Source organism: Micropterus salmoides, unplaced genomic scaffold, assembly GCF_014851395.1.
Source record: "Micropterus salmoides isolate LMB-PRFRI ecotype aquatic unplaced genomic scaffold, ASM1485139v1 Ms_hic_scaffold_8, whole genome shotgun sequence".
Taxonomy (NCBI): Eukaryota; Metazoa; Chordata; class Actinopteri; order Centrarchiformes; family Centrarchidae; genus Micropterus; species Micropterus salmoides.
In genome coordinates this window covers 36,241,603-36,263,959 of record NW_024044570.1, presented here as the reverse complement: position 1 = coordinate 36,263,959, position 22,357 = coordinate 36,241,603, and the positions used below count along the sequence as shown (strand labels likewise).

Here is a 22,357-nt window from a genome sequence, read left to right as displayed (position 1 = left end):
CTCGAAAAAGTCCATTAAGACTCTTCAGCTGATCCAGAATGCTGCAGCACGTGTTCTGACAGGAACCAGGAAAAGAGATCACATTTCTCCTGTTTTAGCTTCTTTGCATTGGCTTCCAGTAAAATCTAGAATAGAATTTAAAATCATTCTTCTTACCTACAGAGCTCTTAATGGTCAGGCACCATCTTATCTTAAAGAGCTCATAGTACCTTACTACCCCACCAGAGCACTGCGCTCCCAGAATGCAGGGTTACTTGTGGTTCCTAGAGTCTCCAAAAGTAGACTAGGAGCCAGAGCGTTCAGCTATCAAGCTCCTCTCCTGTGGAACCAGGTTCCAGTTTGGGTTCAGGAGGCAGACACCATCTCCACATTTAAGAGTAGGCTTAAGACTTTCCTCTTTGATAAAGCTTATAGTTAGGGCTGGCTCAGGTGAGTCCTGAACCATCCCTTAGTTATGCTGCTATAGGCCTAGACTGCCGGGGGATTTCCCATGATGCACTGAGCTCCTCTCTCCTCTACTTTCTCTCCCTCTGTATGCAACCTCATCCCATTATTGCATGTTACTAACACAACTTCTCCCCTTTCTGGTAGTCTTGTGCTTTCTCGTCCCTCTCCTCTCTCCTCCTATCACTTCCTGCAGGTTTTCTGGCTCTGGAGCTGTGGAGTCTGGATCTGTGGCTGCGGGTCATCTGCTGCCCCCGTGTTCCTGCTCGACACCCTCTGCTGCAACGACTATTGTTGCTAGTCTTATTGTTATTATTGTTATTATAATCATTAACATTACGATGGTTACCATTAACACTATTATAAATATCTGTACCATTTTTCATTTAGTCTATAGCAACATCACCTTTACTGTCTGTACCTCTGTGTGTATATTGTGTAGGCTGCCTCCCTCCCCTCTCTCTCTCTCCTTACATCTCTCTCTCCTTACATCTCTCTCTCTCTCTCCTTAGATCTCTCTCTCTCTCTCTCTCTCACCCCAACCGGTCGAGGCAGATGGCCGCCCACCCTGAGCCATGGTTCTGCTCGAGGTTTCTGCCTCTTAAAGGAAGTTTTTCCTTGCCTCTGTTGCCTAGTGCTGCTCTTGGTGGGAACTGTTGGGCTTCTGTAAATAACATCATAGAGTACGGTCTAGACCTGCTCTTTTATGAAAAGCGCTGTGAGATAACTGTTGTTGTGATTTGGCGCTATATAAATAAAATTGAATTGAATTGGAATTGAATTGAGGCTGGGGCCAGTTGTTTTATCAGAGGGGCCCATTCAATCTGGGACAAAAGAGACAAAGGCAATGTTCAAGCTTTAAAAATGGCTTGTTTAGTATAGATTTCATGTTTCATAAACTTGCAGGTATTGTTTCAGTAACAGGATCTTTTCAGTGACTTAGTTATAGTTTTATTAAATTACATTATACAAAAAAAAAAACATTCCTGTTAACTTTAGCTCAAGTTACAGGACATTCTTTGATGCAACACTTCTTTGTAAGGCTTAATGAACAGTAGAAGCTCTAGTGTACTAGACATTCTCTGGATCCCAGTTTGTATTTTGTATCCCACTAGATAGCAGGCCATCATCTGTGCATTATAATGAGGGGACACCTTTTATGGCAGGTTGAAAATACAGTCTGAAATTATTTGTATCCCACTTTAACGTTTGCTAGGAAAAAACAAACTCCTGTTCACCCCTGTTATTAGTCCTGATGTGAAGTATACACAAAATGAAATACTTGATGGTAGACCATCATCTGTGCTTTATAAAGGGGGATACATATTTAGGCAGACTGCATGTCCAGCCTGGTAGGACCAGTAGGCTACTGTTCTTTCTTTTTGTGTATGAAGTGCTGTTTAAATGCAATGCATTATTAAATTATGATAATAATTTACACTTTAAGGAGGGAGGTTCTGAAAATTTTCCAGCAATATCCAAAGGCTATCCATGCAGTGGAAACATGGATTAAAAGGACAAAATATTGTCTACAATGCTGCATACAGTTTAATGTATTTCAGTTTAATTTCATCGCAAGGAAGATATATTACTATGATCACTGTAGACCAGGGCTATTCAATTATAGATTCAACTGGGCCGGATTTTAAAACCAGGACACAGAGATGGGCCGGATATTTTCTCACGAGTTGGGATCATTAGGATTTTATTGACACACTTGTATTGGTAATCCTTATGGGTTCAGTTCTTTATAAATGCTCTTATCAGTCCTACATGTGTGCATGTGTGCATGTGTGTGCCCGCGGGCCGCCAAAACCGCCACAGCAGGAGAGGAAGAATGTTTCTGAATTATTTGACGACGGGCTGGACAGCACAGGAATAATCTTTGTCAGCGAGTTGGTGAGGGACGTCATCTCACCACTGACTTTATGTAGTAATGTGTTTTCAGCTAAAGTGAAGGTGGTGATGACACTTTGCCATGGTTCTTTGCCACAGGACAAACGCAGCAATGCTGATGATCTGATTGTGTGATGTACGGTGTCTGTTACAGTGTGTCAGCTTCTCAGGACCAAGAAAAGTCTGTTGTTTCCCACCTGCTGGAAAAGTGAAGCCGGTTAGCGCTAAGTTAGACTGAGCTGAGCAGCTTCTACAGCAGCTACATAGCTGCTATGTAACTTAACATTAGCTCAATTTATAGAAAGTAACTGGAAGCTGTATTTTATTACTGCCTACTTGTCCAATGTTGAGAACATCAGTGATGCAAACTAGTCCTTTTAAGCTAATAAGGAGATGTTTCTTTTTGGATTTTAATGTGCAAATAAAATGCACCTCAGAAGGGAGGAGGTTTCTCATGCTGCCTATTTTTTATATTAATGTCTACAGATAAATGTCAGAAGCTGTAAAATGAAGACACAAAAGGCAAACATGAACAGTCCTATCTATAATGATTCTGAGGTCATATTAGCAGGGTTTTCCTGCCGTTAAGGCTTAGGTGTGATGCCCAAAACATGCTGTGCCATCACTGTAAAATCACTGTGGAGCAACAGAACCAACCAAATTACTTTCTCCAGATCTAAAGGTTGTAGTTCCTCAGTAGACTGATCTTTGGCTGTTGTTTATTTATTATCTGCTCTAGCTTTTCCAGCTATTTGTTCAGAGATATGGTGAAAATAATGGCCCAATATGATGAGAAATTACATATTTTTCATTGGAAAACATAAAATCTTCTTGGCGGAGCACCCCCAAACCCCCCGACCAACACCAAAACCATCCATCCATCCATCATCATCCGCTTATCCTGCGTACAGGGTGGCGGGGGGGCTGGAGCCAATCCCAGCTGACATTGGGCGCACGGCGGGGTACACCCTGGACAGGTCGCCAGTCCATCGCAGGGCCACACATAGACAAACAACCACTCACGCTCACACTCACACCTAAGGACAATTTAGGGTCACCAATCAACCTAGTCTGCATGTCTTTGGATGGTGGGAGACACAGGGAGAATGTGCAAACTCCACACAGAAAGGCCGGGGAAACCCACGACCTTCTTGCTGTGAGGCGACAGTGCTAACCACTGCACCCAACACCAAAACATTCATCTAATTTTGCTTCACCTCCGCTGCTATAACTCCATCCTAGGGGAAACACTGAAGTTTATTTGTTGTATGAAGTGTGACTATTTCTTCAGGGAGGGGCCGGGGGGGCGGCTGTCCTGTCCCTGCTGCTGAAAAAAATCCTAAAGGAAACACTATGGCCTATGGCACTTCACTCATTGTCACACATTTCATCAACTTCCCAACAACACCCCCCGTAACCCGACAGAAGCAAACACAATTCATGCAAACAGCCGGCTTCACAGGCATAGTTATCGCAATTAATGGCGCTCATATAAAGTTCAACTTTTTTATCTTTCATTTCCAATGTGTGTATCAGTGGTCGGCAATAGGCGCCCCACGGGGAAATAAGCGTCCATAGGCTTATGAATGCGGATCAAATGCCGGGAAGCAAACACACACTGCAGCTTTTTTGTGAGCATGTGCAAAAGTGTCCTTACAAACAATTTGTTTAACAAGGGGGGAAAAATCTGCAGTATGTTGGGATCGGTCATAACACCCTCCCGTCGGGAGTCACGCACACTACCGACTGAGCTAAATGTACACACGAATATCCAAATTTGAAATAATTTTACTGTTCTGCCTGCCATGTAACAGCTTGAAAAATTATTTTCAGATGCCAGACTTATTTGCCGACCCCTGGTGTATATCATAATGTATTCTCTTGAAAATTCTTTATTGTCAAATGTCCGTTAGAATGTAAACTCCTCCTCAATTCAATGTGAATTTATCTGAGAATATTCTTAAATAAGAAATCTATTCAGTCATTGGTCCTACACTTCACTTTTCAATTCTTAGCAGTGTTCTTATGAGTAATTCAGAGAGAGGTGGATAGTCACACATAGATGTCACATGCAATAAATGTGTAGCATGTCGTTTTCTTTAAATGACAAAAAATCACTTATCTTTTTTTATTCACAGCTAAATGGCAGACAACATTTTATGAATAATATTGCTTAGCTGTTCTGACAAGCATGCAGCACACCTAGACCAAGTAATGTGTTGATAGAAGGCAGACGGGCAAGAGGAAGGAAGATGAGAATAAACCAGAGAAGTGGTAATGTGTCAAGAGTGGATCAAAGGAACACAGGAAAAAAGAAAGGGAGAAGAAGAAGGGGATGAAAGAAAGACTAATAAGATTAGAGTCAAGTGAAAAAATTAAATGTAATTGAACAACAAATACAATACAGATGTGTGTTTTCAGGTGAGAAGACCTCCCCACACCTTGTGCTGTCAGCTCATAAGGAAGACTTAACGGGTGTCTGAAAATCAATAGAAGCCATTCAGCTGCATGTCAGATCAACACATCAAACACTGCAGTAAGGAATCCACCGCACAGCATATCTGAAACAACAAGTGCCTGTGTGTGTGTGCTCTCAAATGCAAGCGTTCGTATCTCATGTCTTGTGCTACATGCAAACACACACACACACACACACACACTGTAGAAGTGGGAAAAGGATTCTTCCATCAGAACATTGCTGCACTCTCTACTTCAAGGGCCAAAAAAAAAAAAAAGATTTCACAAGATGGAAAAACACTCTTATTAAAACAACCCTACTTACTATTATTTTGTTGTAGAGGGTATGTGATACCAATATACTAGTTATAATGACCCCTCCAGCACTAGCACCATTAACAATCTCTTGTGAAGCCTGTAACTAAACTAGGTGTTAGTTTGACTCACAGTTGTCTTTTGACACTCGGGTAAAGTGGTGCTGTCCTGCTTTGTCCAACTGAGACATTTAACAGAGATCAGGTCATTGGGCATTGTAAGGCTCCTGCCTAAATCTGACATCTGCTAACTCCCTATGAGCCTGATCCTCTGGCCCTACTGGTGGGTCCTAAATCTGGACCTTTCACCAAAACCGTGTTTCAACCAAACTTTAAAAACTTTTAAGTCCCCAGATCTCTTTTCAAGGAACTAAAAGGTCCCTTCAGCCCACTGTTGTGTGCGTTTCCACTGTGGTCTAAAGACCTGCGAAGATTAGGCAAATTAACCAGCTGACCTATACGCCGTTCAAAGTCTACAAAAGAGAGGAGCAGTCGTAGAAAAACAGCCGACATTCTCCAGTTAAAGCCAGTAGCCTCTACTCGCCCATTCAGAATTTCACTACAAGGCAAGACCCGCCCCCACAAAGTACCGGTACTTTTGGAAAGTACTACCCCCTCGAGCGGGGACTTTTTGGGGGGGAAAATGAAGACCCTAGAACTAAATTTAGACCCTGGTCCCTTCGGTGGAAATGCAGTGATTTCCTCCAAAAGTTCCTTGTATATATAGTTCCTTTGGTCGAAACGCAGCTTAAAGGTGACGAGGCCTTTGCTGCCTGGGCCCCTCAGCTGTGGAACATCAAATTATTAGGCTGTAATATCAACCAGAGCATCCTCTGCATTCAGTACTAACCTGCTGTATTTTATGCTGTCATATAGTAACAATAGTGCCCATTATGTAGTCTGCACATGTCATTCCAACAGCATGATCCTGTGATGACAGTTGTAGGCTACATTTCAGAAAACATTTAGCTTAATGCATGTTTAGTATACCAAGATCTCCCTGTTTGCAATACCTGATCTTAACTTGTGTGTCTGTATCTCTTATTTTATGCTATTTTAGTGAGCAAAGCAGTGGAGAGAGAGACTATGATCAGCCTGTAGTTTGTGTGTGCACTGTGTGGTTTAAGCCTTCACAGCGCAACGCACACACACACAGAAGAGGAGAGCAAGTCTGTTTTGCAAACAGGTTTCTTTGTATGTATTTCCTTATAGATCATTGGTTTGTGTGACCATAGTGAAGAAATTTGGTTGTGTTTAGGTATAATTTTGGTATGAATTACCATAAATAAGCTCTATTACAAAAATATTATCTGGACTTTACTAATTTCTAAACCCTGGTCACAGCTGGCTATGTGTAGGGCTGAAACAATTAATCGATTAAGTAGATTACTAAAATGCATTGACAAATTCTTTGCATCGAGGCTTCGTTTAATCCATAGAACTATATAGCACACTGTGCACACACATTTAATACTGCCGCGCTTACGCTGTGTGAACACGACGTGATTATGATGGCGCTGTTTGCAAAGTGGAGGAAGAGGGAGAAAATAGTGAGGGACGAAGAAGAAAGTGTCCAAAGTATGGGATTATTTCAAGCTAAAAGAAAACAATAACTCGGTAATGTTACAGTCCATCCACCAACGCCACCGCCAAGTAAAAGTACTTCTTAAGGTGTGTTCACACTGAAAGCGAAGTTAATATTCGCCTCGCTTTACTCGCGCGAGTTTGACCGCTGGACATTTTGAGTGTTCACACACACAGAACTTGATAAGCGAATAAACACAACCCGCGAATACTACAGCTGTATGAACCCAAAGTAAACCTTTTGCTGTGATTTAATTGCAATAAATGGATCAAACTGATGCTGAAATAACTACAAAACATATAAGATATACATACAAGACATATGAATTAATGCTTTGTCAGGTCTGTCAGCAAGTCAACAGGACAACAACTTTTAAAATGTTTGTTTTCTGAATGGAGTTCGGATCAAGCTGGGCTATGCTATGCTAACCTGTTCACAGTAAAGTACAACGATAGCTGGAATAAAGTTACAGACACACAGTTTCTGAACTCAGCGATTAATTAAAGCAGTTAACTCTAAACTCCTCCTGCAAGTAAATAGCGTAGTTGTCAGAGCATAATCCAGAACGACTACTGGTGTTTATTTGTCTAAAAGCTGCAGCGCTGCTCCCCATACACTTCCCCGTTCTTTAGCAGCTCTCCATCGTTACACCGCTCGCCAGGTCCTCTCCAAACAACGCTCAGAAGCGCCGGTGATGTTTGGACAATGTCACCGCTGATAGGCTTTCGCAAGATCACATCAAGCGAGTTTCTCGACCAAGTTGAAAAATCTCAACTCGCACGAACCAGCAAATGTCGTGACAAACGCCTCTTTCGTGCCGCCCAGAACAAATTTGCAGGAATTCGGGTCTTTGCATTGACTTGTATGTAATCAAGCTGGCCAAAACGCTGGATTCGCTTTCAGTGTGAACACACCTTCAAACAATGCATCGATGAATCGCTGAAATCGTTGAACCTTCGAGTCAAGCAGTGGAATATGATTTATTATATGTGCATTTTAAAACCCATAGTATACCATTTGAAATTCTCACATCACAACAATTCCAGACTTGCAAAACTCAAAATCACTGCTACAAAATCTGCCTGTAGACTGCAAGAGATGGGCAGAAAAAATTTATTCTTTACAATAAGGTATGTGACTTTTACACATGCAGTAATTATTTATAATGTATTTCACTTGTGTCAGTGCTAGATGCAAACATTTCCATTTTCAGTATATGACTGCAAGCTTTGTTTGCATTGTGTAATCCTTACTCTAACTTATCCTGTTTATATCATCCAGTCGATTTTAAATTCAGTTGTAACACAAACTTAAATTCCTAACCTTCAACTCTGTCTTTGTTGAAGTTTAGGGCCAGTATACCAATGTTCTCACTCTACCATTTTGATGGCATTTAGACAAAAATGGACATGGCAGGCCTTGTGAGGATGGTGTCTTACTTGTGAGACTTGTGGTCCAGGATATTGTGGTCCAGGTCGATGTGGTTGATAAGTCTCCAGATGTAAAGAGCCTTCATGTCTTTGGTTACAGACAGCAAGCTTTGGCAGAACTTCATGCCCATCTCCTGTAGCTCCTTGGTTCCTGTCTGCAGGCCCTGCACACACAGTCCAATTATTATTTTACTTTTTTACAATAAAAACGGAAGCTCATGTACACAGGCACTGACTCACACTCACAGTTTTATTTATAAGAATGTCGACCTCCATAAATGCTGATGCATAAACTTGCTGTTACATACTGAACAAAGGGAACTACAGTCAGGGACTAGGAACAGGTCTAGTAACTGGGAGTAACTGAACTGAAGTGCCCTCAACTAAAGAATATGAACATTTATGAACTGCGATGCTTGGACTGATAGCAAGTTCTCAGTTACCGATTAATATCATACAACAGCTACCCCATCTCTTCATGATATCAATGTTCCTGTTCCAAACACCTATTTGTAAGAAAATCAGCTATTCCTGCTTTACAATGTAAAAGACAGGTTTGTTTGAAATAAACATAACACATAAATCTATATTGACACTGGGGGCACACTTTATGGATAATAATTATAATGATGATATTTAGTAGATTATGGATTTAAATCATATAGCTACAGTAGTAGCCAGACAAAACAAATAACAACTTAAAGCTAAACAGTCTGTTTAAATCCATCAAACTCTTTCAGTATATAAATGAAAAGCACGTAAATTTTATTAATGGAGTCAGTACAAGCCATCACTGGTCATTATCAAGCAAAGAGTGAAAATATAAGGCCCACACGTATGAACAAATTAATTCTTAATTGGCACGTATTGTGGATGAAACGTGTTTGCAAATAAAGTAGAATGTGTAGCCTTAAAAAATAACTGAAGGAAATCATATTTCCCCATGTTTTGGGAACTAATTTAGCTAAATAAGAGAATACTGAAATTGGCAGCAGCGAAACAGGGCTACAATGTAATCCTTCTAGGCAATAGTACATCGTCAATGTACAGTATGTCCACTAAAGTGCTTGTTTTTGCCACTGATAAGCTCAGATTGGTATTATAAGAGAAAACATTATGGTGGTGATCCCTACAGAGAGAGACCATGTGAAAGAGTAAGATCCTTTTTGTTACCAGAAACTGTTGCTATAAAACTCTTGTCAATGGCACCAGACTCAATTGACAAATACAGTAATTTTACCTTGCAGAAAAAATTGTTGTCCCCATTAGTCACTTAGACACAAAAACATGGGACATTAGGGTCCAGGTAAGAAATTACATAAGTTTCACTTAAAGGTTGTTGATTATTCTAATGATCAAATGTCATGAATGTGCACCTCCTCCTGAAGAGGTGGTATTCATCAAGCTCAAACAAACAATGTATGACAAGTTTTTGCAGTCGAGTAGAGTTGAGTTTGGTGGAACCAAAAAGGAACACTCCTGCGAGCAAACCTCACAGGTATTTCCTTTCATGGTCTTGCACAAATTCAGTCTGCACATGAGGAAGCATTATGCAATTCATACATAAACATGTTAATAAACATCAGTTTGCGGCAGTATATGAATGTGTGTGTGTGTGTGTGTGTGTGTGTGTGTGTGTGTGTGTGTGTGTGTGTGTCCTAACCATTTGTGCATATGTGCCAGTGCTAGTGATTCCAATTACTTGTTACATCAATACATCTTAGTGTTCCCTCTCCTGATTTACTCTTTTCTTCCCTGGCTTTATGCATGTAGAATTATGTCCATGAGTTGAATGTCGAGTGATCGAAACAAGTATGTTGCGTCAGTAATGTCACCAACAGTTTTCTGAATAGAGATATTCTGAAACCTGGCTTTAAGTTTGCAGTGTACCACTGTTTTCTCAGATAAAAGTTGGTAGAGCTGAGGAGGACTGAATCAGAGAACTTAAAACACCTGTTACTTCAGGTTGAGTGTCTAGCCTAATGACACTGCGACATGAAGAATAGGGGAACCTGGGATCAAACCACTGACCTTCCGGTTAGCGGGCGACCGCTCTACCCCAAGCCTCAGCCGACCTAGATATGTAATTTGTCAGTGCCTTCCAAAGTCACCCACACGACAGATCAAACAATGATTCATTTGGCTGTTTTCAGATCTGCCACCTTCACAGTATGTCTGGTTAAGTTTATGCAACTAAAACTACTTGGTTGTTATGGGAAGACTGCGGTCATTGTTAAAATGTAGAGACAGGATGTCTCCAGGTCCTAGATGTTGTTGATCCAGCCATTCATCCAACTCCAAAGTTGACAGCAGTTTCACCTCAAGGTCCACTTGTAGGAGATAGAGCGGATCACTTTTTAATCAAAAGATCAGCGGTTCAATCCCCGGCTCCTCCAGGCTGCATGTCGAAGTGTTCTTGGCCAAGATACTGAACCCCAAATTGCCCCTGGTGGCTGTTCCACCATTGTGTGAATGTTAGTTTCTGTTTGAGCACTTAGGCTCAGTGTATGAATGGTGAATGTGATGTAAAAGCACTTTGCGTGGTCACAAACACTACAAAGGCGCTAAAAATATGGAGCATTTACATTTAGGTGTTCCAGACACTGCAGGTTGGGCAAAACCATAGACTGTATATAAGAAATGGACGTAGTCATCGTAATGTCACCCGTTGGTTTGTTGACTGCCGTTTTGAAGCCTCGAGTTTGGTCGATAGGCCGTCGCCATGTCAAATTTTTGCAACCAGGAAGTGCCCGTAAGTGACGACACGGCGGAGCTAACGGCAGTGTGCGGAGCTAGCTAGCTTGCTTAGCTAGGTGCAACTGTACCTCACGTTAACTGTCATTATACAGGGCTGATAACTTTGTCTAGCGAACAACAGCCTTAAAACTAAATGTCCTCACCAGAGAAAGTGAACAGCCAACTCCTAATAAGCTTTTTCAAAGGCGCTGGTTAAATTTACACAGTGCCGCGGGTATGAGTCGGCTCTAGCCTGATTGACAGGTCGCTATAGTAACGACTTGTCAATCATAGATAATCTGAAACATACTCTGCTTTAAAAAAAAGTGGGACCATAATTTTCTAAATGAATCATTTTGTATTGAAGAAGACTTGAAACTAGCGACTGAGACCATAAACTCATCAGGAAAGTGTTTACTGGGGTAATTATTCAGCTGAGAAGTAGGGTCTTTTTCCCATTATTTCTAATGGAGCCGGACTTCTTTTTGCAACCAGAAGAGTCGCCCCCTGCTGGATTTTCAATAGAATGCAGGTTTCAGGGACTTCCGCATTCGCTTCCCGCTTGGGCAAAACACAAACAAACCATAGGAGGTGTGAGACGAAGAGGAAGTGTGGCAAGAGGGCAGGGATACAAGTTAGGCTGAAAGCTAACCCTAATGGTTATGGCTGTACCATCCATTCTGCTCGTGAATGTCTGCTCACTACACAACAAACTGGATTACATCGGACTTCAACAGACTTCCCAGCGTGAGTTCGAACACTGCTGGGTTTTTGGCTCAGCGACAGCATACCACACTCCACCATTCATCTGCCAGGGCTGATAACCTTTCCGAGCGGATAGATGTGCAACTCTGTCGGGCAAGACTCTGGGAAGAGGACTGTATGGGACTTATATCCAGCTACTGCTCACCAACCAACATGGCTCAAATCCCAGCTCGCTTTCCTCTTCTCTGGGCATCACTGCAGCTTCAGGGGCACCGTGTAAACTTTTCAAAGATACAATTATTTTCCATTGCAGCAAGGACCTGCTTTGAAACTATCTTTTCAAGGGTTTTTGAAAGAAAAGGCAGTTTAGAGTTTGGGCGGTAGTTATCAAGGATGTTGGGGTCAAGGCTAGGTTTTTTTAGGACAGGTTGTACACATGCCGTCTTGAAGTAGACCGGGACACTACCAGTAGATAATGGGCTGTTACAATTAAAAAGCAGGTGTGGGCTAGAGGAAAGCTTCATCTTCAACATAGTAGGGTTTGGGCTAATACTAGCTCTTAATAATTCCACCTTACCTTGTGTATTAAAAATATCTCACAATCTGCATCACAATCAGCAGAGGCACAGGGAGAGGCAGGGTTCACCAACAGATCGAGAGTCTTAAAAAGAAATCTAGGATTGTGCAGGTGGACAGCAATAAGATTTGAGAAATGGTGAGCTCTTGCATCTTTTACCAAACCTTTGGTTTCCTGTTGCTGATGGGAGGGTAGGTGATAAATGAGAACATTTATTTATAGCTAAATGTTTAATACCTGAATAAATGAATGATTTATAAGGTGTGTAGCATAAAAGAAATAACAAAAGGATGAATAACAGATATAAAATGGTGCGATAAACCTTTACTCAATGGAAATAGTGAGATGAAGTATGTGCTTTAGTTGTCAAAACATAATGGCAAAACGCTAATGTGAGGGCAATCAAGTTCACTAAACGAGATTCAGTCAACTTCGATTTGTGGCTTTCTGTACACACAAACATTGTCTCACATCGTCATCGTTTTATCTATTTGTCTAACACTAACAATAAATAAACAGATTGTGTTTTTTTAAAGTAATGATTCATTGTCAGTTTGAATTTGTGTATTATGTATTGACAGCAAATTCCTGGGCTGCTTTTTGTTGCCAGTCTGCCCGTGCACACACACGTACACACACACGCACACACACACGTACACACGCACACACACACACTTACCTTGTATATTCCCTGGTCACAACCATTGTAGGTACTCTCCATTGTATAACTTCTCAGCACGCCCATTTCCCTCCAGACAACCACCCTTGCTGTGGCAGAACGAGACTTCTCCACCTGACAAGTTCAAATCAGAAATGATGAGGAGCATAATAATGATAATCCATATGACAAAAAACTATAATGATAACAAAAGTATGGTAATGATCAAAAACAATAATTTTGACGAATATGTGATTATGATTTAGATAATTAAAAGTATTATAATCATTATTCTACTTTTTGTTGTTGCTGTTATTATTACCAAATAGTTGCAGCTGTTGAAAGAAAAGGCGGGTGCAATACGATCCAAGGTCTTTGGAATGGTCTAGAGAAAGAAAGAGATGGACAGATAGAACGACATCAACAATGCTAGTCAGTACAAAGATAATATTAGTAAAAATACTACATGCGTCCATGGAAATTATGTCAACTTATAATTCTAAATATATCGATAGTTGTGAGTGTTATTATTTGTTTAACTATATAGGTTGATTGATGTGTTCATTTAATAAGATGCTGGAATATTCAGGATCTTCACTCCTCAACCTTTCGGCTGAAGAGTGTAACCATGAATTCATAACATCTATTAATAATGTTGATATAATTGTGTAATAATATGTGTCAAAATGAACTGCTCACTCACTGTCCTCCAGTATAATGAAGTCATGATGCCCCCTATAAATTAAAAAACATATGCAGAACAACGGGGTGGATCTTTGTGTGGTGTAAAAGAGATCTCTGCATTCAGATCACACCAGTGAAACAGGGTTAATCCCAAATTTGGTTAATATTAGACCAACCCCTGGGCATAGCTGATAGAGATCTATATCTCTGTGCTATTTATGTTCTATAAATTAATAATTCATTTCAAGTCATACAAAAATCTAAATTGTGTTAAACAAGACTAGATCAATTATTGGTTAGATAGCGGATTAGAATTAGAATCACAATCAGAAATCGCTAAATTGCCAAATAGTTGTGCAATATGGCATTTAATTATTTACATGTGCACAATAAAATCGCTTTTTGTGCAACCATTAACAGTGTGTACTGTTGAAGCGGGGAGCAGGATTTTTGGGTGGGGTATGAGAGGCAGTGAGCAGTGCACCAGATGTTGATTGAGGAGATGAGGATGGACTCAGTGATGGTGGTGTAGAAAAATCATTTTATTTGGCAGGCTGCCACAAGAAGTACATTCTATGTTGGGCTTTCTTGATGAGAGAGCTGTAAAACGTTCAGCTCCCACTTAATGTCCTGTGAGATGTTGGTTCCCAGGACGTGGAAGGACTCCTCTAGTGTTGACTGTGGTGTCCCACGTATAATGGGGATGGGAGGGCCTGAGCTCTTCCTGAAATCCACCACCTTCTTCACTTTCTTGAGACCATTAAGCTCCAGGTAGTTCTGGCAGCACAGTTCACCAGACGGTCAATCTCCTACCTGTGGGAAGACTCATCCCCACAAAAGATGAGCCCAATGAGGGTGGTGTCATCCGTAAACTTCAGGAGCTTGACAGACTGGTGACTGGAGGTGCAGCTGTTGGTGTACAGGGAGAAGAGAAAGGGGGGAAAGAACGCAGCCTTGAGGGGAACCAGTTCTGATGGTCCTGGAATCAGATACATGTTTTCCCAGTTTCACTAGGTGCCTCCTGTTGGACAAGAAGTCTGTGATCCACCTGCAGTTGGAGTCAGGCACACTCAGCTGGCAGACCTTGTCCTTCAGCAGAGCCGGATGATGGTCCTTTAGCAGAGCTGAAATCCACAAACAGGATCCTGGATCCAGGATCCACACCAGCGTTTTAGCATGCACATTCAGTGGCCGTTCCCGTACACTGGGCATGCACGTGCTGGTGTAAACATGAAGCAGATGGTCTCTCTCTTTCGTAGTTACAGAAGATTTGGCGAAATAATAAAGTAATGCAGATGAAGAACCGCACCAGATTTTTTTAATGGATCAATAATAAGCTGGGACTGTTTCTGAATGTACCACGGGAGTTAAAAGGCTGTGGCGGCGTTATTTGCACGGTACAAAATATTTTAATAAAAATACCAAATCAAAATTTCTGTCAGTAGCATTGTGTTTCTGCTTTGCATGACTTATGAGACCCAATCAGAGAGCCAAACGTCAGTGTCTGCGCCATTGTTTCTAAATCCTCTCGTCTCCATTTTAGGTCTTTGTTTTTGCTGTTTTAGTCTGCAAGGGAGGTGCAAACGTAGCAAAAGTCTCCGTTTTAAAACCAAAACGTAGTAGTATGGATGGGTCCATGGGTTCCTAAGGAGTCCAAGTGCCTGGGGATGAAGGGGCCATGGGGGAGACAGAGTCAGGCCCAGCTGCTTTGCTGGCTTTCTGCCTCCTGAATAGCCTGTTGACATCTCTCTCACAGATGGAGAGAGGGGTAGGAGAGTTTGTTCTGGTCGCCTCTAAGGAGGTGGAGGAGGAGCTTATGGCCTTGGGCTGATTGGTGGAGTCACGGGGGATAGTATCAGGACTGTCCCATTGTCTCTCAAAACAACTGTAGAACTAGTTCAGCTTGTTGGCCAGGTGAAAGTCATTAATAAAGTAGGGGGCTAGGGAGTAGGTTTTGGTTGGTGATCTGTCTTAAGCCTCTCCAGACAAAAGCACAGTTGTTGGCAGAGAACTGGTGTTGTAGTCTCTCTGAGTCCAGCCGTTTAGCCTCTCTAAAGTTATATTCTATTATTAAATAATAGTAATAATAATCATTATTACATTATTTAACATAAATATCTTGATGCCATTTAAACCCTAATCTCCAACAGCTGTACTGGACGAGACAAGTGCGCTGCCCTTCATTGGAGATGAAAAACCAAAGCTAACTGAAAACACTTGTGATCACACAGAAATCTCACCACAAATCCACACAAGTGTTAACTTCACCACTTCTGATAAAGTGCAGTCCACAGCTGCTTCAGTGGGAAGCAAGCTGGAGCAGAGAGACTCCCAGACAGAGTAAAGATGTCTGTAAGCAGAGACAACTCAACACAGAGCTACGGGTCAGAGGAAAGACCACACTGCAGTCCAAACATTTTACAAGTCTAAATAAGACTGCAGGAAATACTAACACATGCACATGACTCCAAGCAACCTGTTCTATTATGACTTTGTTCTCCAAATATTTTTTTTTTTTCTCACATTACAAAATTCAACTCTATTTGGCATGAAAGACTTGTTCAGACTTGGCCTCAGGTGACTGTAATGACGATAACGATTGTCATTACCATACCCAGATGCACTAATGATCCAAGTGGTATCCATCCCCTTGATAACTATCCCACAGAGATTAAATAGATGGGACTCCCTGCCAGTAAGTCAGAACTGGGAAGCCACTTGGCTGAGAGGCGAACTGTCTTGAACTATTTTCAACCAAGTCCAGTTGATCATGATTTTTCCTTGGATAACTATGACCTGGATTACTGAGAATATTCACAGTGTTTATATATATTTCTCAGTCATTTGTATTTGCACATCGTTATCTAGTCTACATTGTTATTATTATTATAGTAGTAGGAGTAGACGGGAGAGGGGGGAGACAGAGAGAGGCAGGGCAAGCCGGTGTGTTTAACTGAGGTCTAGCCTCTTGTGTGTCTGAGTGTGGGGAGAAGAGAATTCTGAGGACGGTGCTAAGCATATTTAAAATTTTTTGCCAGGGGGCAACCATTGACCATCTGTCAGCCATCGCCGATGGACGATGGCATCGTCTATCGGCCCAACCCTAAAAGAGAGAACCATACACCATTTTAAACTGAACCCTCTATGGCTGGCTTGTCTGTGTGTGTGTGTGTGTGTGTCTTACCCTATACCCAGGGTCCTCTTTCAATCCGACTGTGTCAACAGCAGAGCCAGACTGCCAAAGAGTCTCCTTAACACTGCAGCCATACAGGAACACATTCTTCTTTCTAGAGTGGCCGTGGTAGTCACAGAAAACCTGGAAGACATGCACAGGGAGAGAAACAGCTTTTTAGAGCTGCATTAAACATCGACACAAATACTCCAACCAAATTAAACTAATAATACAGATTTTGAGCAAACTTCTCAAATCTCAAACATACTCCCCAGGATATGATCTGAGAGGATGTAAAGACTGGAATTATTCAGTGAGGTGGGAAATGATACTGAAACACATGCTCTGGGGAAAAGACAAGCTGTAATAAAATCTTACGGAGGGGAGGGCCTTAATGTAATGACAGTCTGTGGGCTCCACTGATATCCCAATCTGATGACAGAGAGCACAAATTACAGCTTGAAGTGCTCTTTGCACCTGGTGGGATGATCCGGTGGCTCAATGAGCTGCCCATGTGCCACAGCTGTTCATGGAGAGGGGTTACCCAGGATGGCTTAGATCTTGTTCCTCATCTTCCTCTTCGCCTCTGACTCTAGTTGTTCTAGGCTGTTCACTTTGGGCCCGACCACAGAGCTGGACTCCCTTACCAGCTAGTTCTTCCTGGATGGAAACTGGGACAGTGGGCCTCCTGTTCGTCTCCTAGTCCAACACCAGCTGTTTGGTCATGCTGATATTGAGCATGTGACAAAGCTCTCTGTCAGTCCTCTGTCCTCGTTGTCGTTTGTCTGGTAGTCGACGATCCAGGATGCAATGTTGGGGTGCAGAAACATTGTCAAGTTTTTGCCTTAGAGGGTAGGGCTGGATGATGTTGTTGAAAGCACTGGAGAAGCTGTCCTCTGACGTTTGTGGTTTACTGAGAGAGGGGGATGTAGCCATGTTCTTAAATGTATTTAAAATCTATTGAGTACAGATGTAGCAATTTAGTTTGTGTACTCTATGATACTATCCCATCTCTACTCAGTTCTCAGGCAAGTAACACAACTATGCAACCACTCCATAAGCTCTATAAACAAACACTGAAGGTACTGGATACAAAATCCAAATCTATAAATGCTCTTTTCAAAACTGCGTGTGCGACATTGCGTGAAGTAATATTAATGGTATGTTAAATGGTAGGTAATGTCTTATATCTGGATTTCAGTCCAAGATCAATGCTGTTGAATCATTGCAGCTAAATGTTAGCATCCTGAATCAGCTGTCATTGTCAGTGACCTTTCAGTTTATGTTTATGTCTATCTGCTATCTTCAACACACTCCATTCCTCCTGCTAACGAATGACTTCACTCAGCGAGTGAGTGTATACTTGCACTTTCGCTCACAACTGACCGGGAGAATGGATCGTTTCAGGAAGTGATTCAGGAAGTGATTCAGTTCAGTTCATTCTTCCAAAGACTTTGTCCTTTTGCGCCATCTTCATTATTGTGCAATACCTGGGAGCTGCTCGCCTTCTGTCGTCTTTTCTGCAGAGAGGAAACGTGCCGCTTTGGAACACACTGTCTTTTTCGCCATTTTGTGGCCGACCCTTTGGAGATACAAGACATGAGTACCAAATGAAAGGTCTGCTCAAGCCGGATCGATTGATACCCCCCCGCCATCACTGTGGGATGTTCCGTTCTAAATCTACAGGCCTGCAAAGCATAGGTATGCTTTTGGTGACAGTTGTGTTGATGAATAGTCACTGTTTTTATCAATATTTCAATGTTTTGTTATTTGGAGCTTTGTTGTATGGACAGAAAGAGTGTTTTAAAGATATCTCCCAATAAAAACCAACATTTAAACAGTAAATATTGCCAAAATATGGACATTCACCTGGTATATTTTTGAAAATATTTTATGATAACTGTTGTATTTTAGTTTATTTTCATCAGATTTACAGTTACAATTCCATTCTAGGTGTATTAGAAGATATTCAGTTGCATTATAAGCTTCCTTATGGTGGTTTTGATGGTTTATTGCATTAAAATATAGCGAGGATGAAAATCATATTTTTCTTAATTGCATCTCCATGTAGTCTGTAAAGGTAAAATAAATACCTGACCTTTCAAAGGAGACCAGAATTATGCATCTAGGCCAAATGGTTGAGGAGTTATTTCCGATTCATTTTGGGTATTTTGGGCATATGCCTGTCCCCAAGAGGTTGAAGGATCAGCTACCCTAAAAACTAAATTTTAAAGGGGGCTTACTGTACGTGTTCGCCTGAAAAGAGAAGTCGCTAAAATAAATAGCTCTAACCTGTCAAAGCTGTTCTTCTCAACTTAACTAACTTTGTTATGAAAACCCTGTACTCAGTAACTGAAATAGAAATTGATGAGATGTTGGAATAACTTTGTGACATTGCTGAAAATGGGTCCATCCATCGTGTCGAGAGACATGAGGAGTCAGACAATCAGACAGGTTGGAAATACACCTCTCAGTTAGTTGAACTTATTTGGAAGAGAAAATGAAGGTGAACAGAGAGAGTATGACCCCAATCACATCTACTGACCTACTGACCTGATACTTACTGTAGATTTCCTGTGCAGTGAGGAATCATTAGCAGTCGTTGATTTGTTAATTTTTAACAGGGGGGATAGTTCAATAGGAGCACCCCATGACTACATGTTGCTATGATCATGTCGCTAGCTCTACTTTATAATATAGAATTGAGTATTTATAGTACAGTGGATAGAAAAAGTCTGCACACCCCTGTTAAAATGCCAGGTTCTTATGATGTAAAATAATGAGACAAAGACATATCATGTCAGAACTTTTTCCACCTTTAATGTGACTTATAATGTGAACAGTTCAATAGAAAAACAAACTGAAATCTTCGAGGGAGAAAAATGAAAAATAAAAACATTACAATAACCTGGTTGCATAAGTGTGCACACTCTCTTATAACTGGGGATGGGGCTGTGTTCAGAATTAACCAATCACATTCAAACTCAGGTTAACTAGAAGTCATTACACACCTGCCATCATTTAAAGTGACTCTTGATTAATCACAAATAAAGTTCAGCTGTTCTAGGAGGATTTTCCTGATATTTTCTTAGTTGCATCTCCGAGCAAAAGCCACGGTCCGCAGAGAGTTTTCAAAGCATCAGAGAGATCTCATGGTTGAAAGACATATTTCAGGAGACGGGTACAAAAGCATTTCCAAAGCATTAGATATACCATGGAACACAGTGAAGACAGTCATCATCAAGTGGAGAAAATATGGCACAACTGTGACTTTACCAAGAACTGGACGTCCCTCCAAAATTGATGAAAAGACGAAAAGAAAAGTGGTCAGGGAGGCTTCCAAGAGGCCTACAGCAACATTAAAGGAACTGCAGAAATTTCTGGCAAGTACTGGCTGTGTGGTACATGTGACAACTATCTCCCTGATTCTTTATATGAATGGGCTATGGGGTAGGGTGGCAAGATGGAAGTCTTATTTACAAAGAAAAACATCCAAGCATGGCTGAAGTTTGCAAAAACAAACATCAAGTCCCCCCAAGTGCTTTGGGGCTGTTTTTCTTCAGCTGGAACCGGGGCCTTAGTCAGGGTGGAGGGAATTATGAACAGTTACAAATACCAGGCAATTTTGGCACAAAACCTTCAGGTGTCGGTTAGAAAGCTGAAGATGAAGTTCACCTTTCAGCACGACAACGACCCAAAGCACACATCCAAATCCACAAAAGCATGGCTTCACCAAAAGAGGATTAATGTTTTGGAATGGCCCAGCCAGAGCCCAGACCTGAATCCAACTGAACATCTGTAGGTGATCTGAAGAGGGCTGTGCACAGGCGACGTCCTCGCAATCTGACAGATTTGGAGCGCTTTTGCAAAGAAGAGTGGGCAAATATTGCCACGTCAAGATGTGCCATGCTAATAGACTCCTACCCAAAAAGACTGACTGCTGTAATAAAATCAAAGGGTGCTTCAACAAAATATTAGTCTAAGGGTGTGCACACTTATGCAACCAGGTTATTTGAGGGTTTTTATATAAAAATTTTTCCCCCTCAAAGATTTAAATTAGTTTTTCAATTGAATTATTCACATTAAAGGTGGAAAAAGTTCTGACATGATTTATCTTTGTCTCATTATTTTACGTCCTAAGAACCTGGCATTTTAACAGGGTGTGTAGACTTTTTCTATCCACTGTATAGTTTGAAGATTGTTATGGATTGAAGAAGAAATGATTTATAAATCCATCTGCTTCTTCAGCGCCATGGATTTATCCATTCGTACTACAGTTAGGCTGCTGATATTTCAGTTGTGTGTGCGACTCTAACTCAAACCTCAGTCAGATAAAGAATCATTCATCCATCAGTCATGTGTCTCTGCACTCTGTTACTAGTGGATGGAGGGAGGTGGCAGGTTAGCAAAGAGGATTTATTTTGGTCATTTCGCTAACAAGGTGATGGTTTGACTGAAAAGTTTGGAGAAGATCTTGGTCATGATAAAAATAACTAATGATGACGGTTGGTATGAATGCATACATTCGTGTCCTGTATCAAAGTCACACACTTTGTTGATCCATCCATCCAGGTTTTGGAGTTCTTTAACAGTGTCACTGTTCTTCGTACTGACAGACAACAGTCATCATTCAGTGGAATCATTTTTGGTAGACATTATGTTTGTAGCCGTGCCATTTTGAGCATCATGTTTTTCAAGTGCAAATCTCCTGGTTGTGAAAAGGTTAACAAGTCATTCTTAAAGTGCACATGCTTTTCACTGTATGTCAGTCGACAGCAACAGTTGGCAGTTAATTATATGAATTAGCCTGAAAAACAACCTCACCACTCTAATTTAGAACAATTAAATAAGCCAATCAAGGGCAATGTATTAAAGGTCTTTCTCATTAAACCCTCATTACATTACATTTCAGTTTCAGCAAGACACCTGCAACACACACAAATGGTGCTCACACCATACACGTGCACTGCTACATGCTCACACAGCACACATTCATGCACCATTCAGCTTTGTTTAGCTGAAAATGGGCTGCAGGTATTTTATGTGAAAAATTTTAATAATCAGGCAATAGTTTTGCTCTTAATTTGGTTCCTATTCATTTAAAAAACATACTTTAATTAGTCAGTATCGCAGCTGGAATTTCATTCATTCTGTGATTTGTAAACAATCAGGAAATACTGAGATTGCCAGAATAGGTTCAGATTAGAATTAGATGAAAAGAAAGAAAAGACTGGGCCTGACTTTTAGACAGTGTTTTTGTGGGACTGCAGACATGTTTTTAAGGCAGATTGATTGCCTTAACATGTCTGTTCATCTCTATTTTACTTCCTTCTTTTAAATAATGTCGGACAATGCACTGTAACTTTACTGTCCTGTTTTATCTTGTTTTTATTTTCCATTTAACCGTTTTTTAAAATTTATTTAAATTTCTTTTATATTGCCCTTGGTTGCTTTTATATAAAGTACTTTGAATTGCCTTGTTGTTGAAATGTGATAGACAAATAAACTTGCCTTGCCTTCCAACGTGTTACAAGCAGCTTAAACTGTCAGTACATCACATTTATAAAAAGGAAGACCATGCGTATCCTACCAGCGGAGTTCGTCCTATACTGTTGAGGTAGTATAGGAGGCCCTTGGTGTGGTAGATGGTTGACTGAGGACGGGGTCTGGTTTAGACCACTGGCGATTCAGATCCTCTC

At 41.1% G+C, this 22,357-nt stretch overlaps 1 protein-coding gene across 1 annotated transcript in view; it reads right to left on the bottom strand.

Annotated features, from left to right (window-relative positions):
- Positions 1 to 22,304, bottom strand: part of LOC119894363 (cytosolic carboxypeptidase 1-like) — a 39,093-nt gene extending 16,789 nt beyond the window's left edge. Inside the window, exons 1-5 of the mRNA XM_038707069.1 lie at positions 22,249 to 22,304; positions 16,671 to 16,802; positions 13,125 to 13,187; positions 12,824 to 12,937; positions 8,136 to 8,290 (exon numbers count right to left, since the gene is read on the bottom strand). Coding sequence (XP_038562997.1) covers positions 8,136 to 8,290; positions 12,824 to 12,889 — 221 coding nt within the window. The 5' untranslated portion in view covers positions 12,890 to 12,937; positions 13,125 to 13,187; positions 16,671 to 16,802; positions 22,249 to 22,304. The remainder of the gene's footprint in view (positions 1 to 8,135; positions 8,291 to 12,823; positions 12,938 to 13,124; positions 13,188 to 16,670; positions 16,803 to 22,248) is intronic.
- Positions 22,305 to 22,357: the final 53 nt, after the last annotated feature.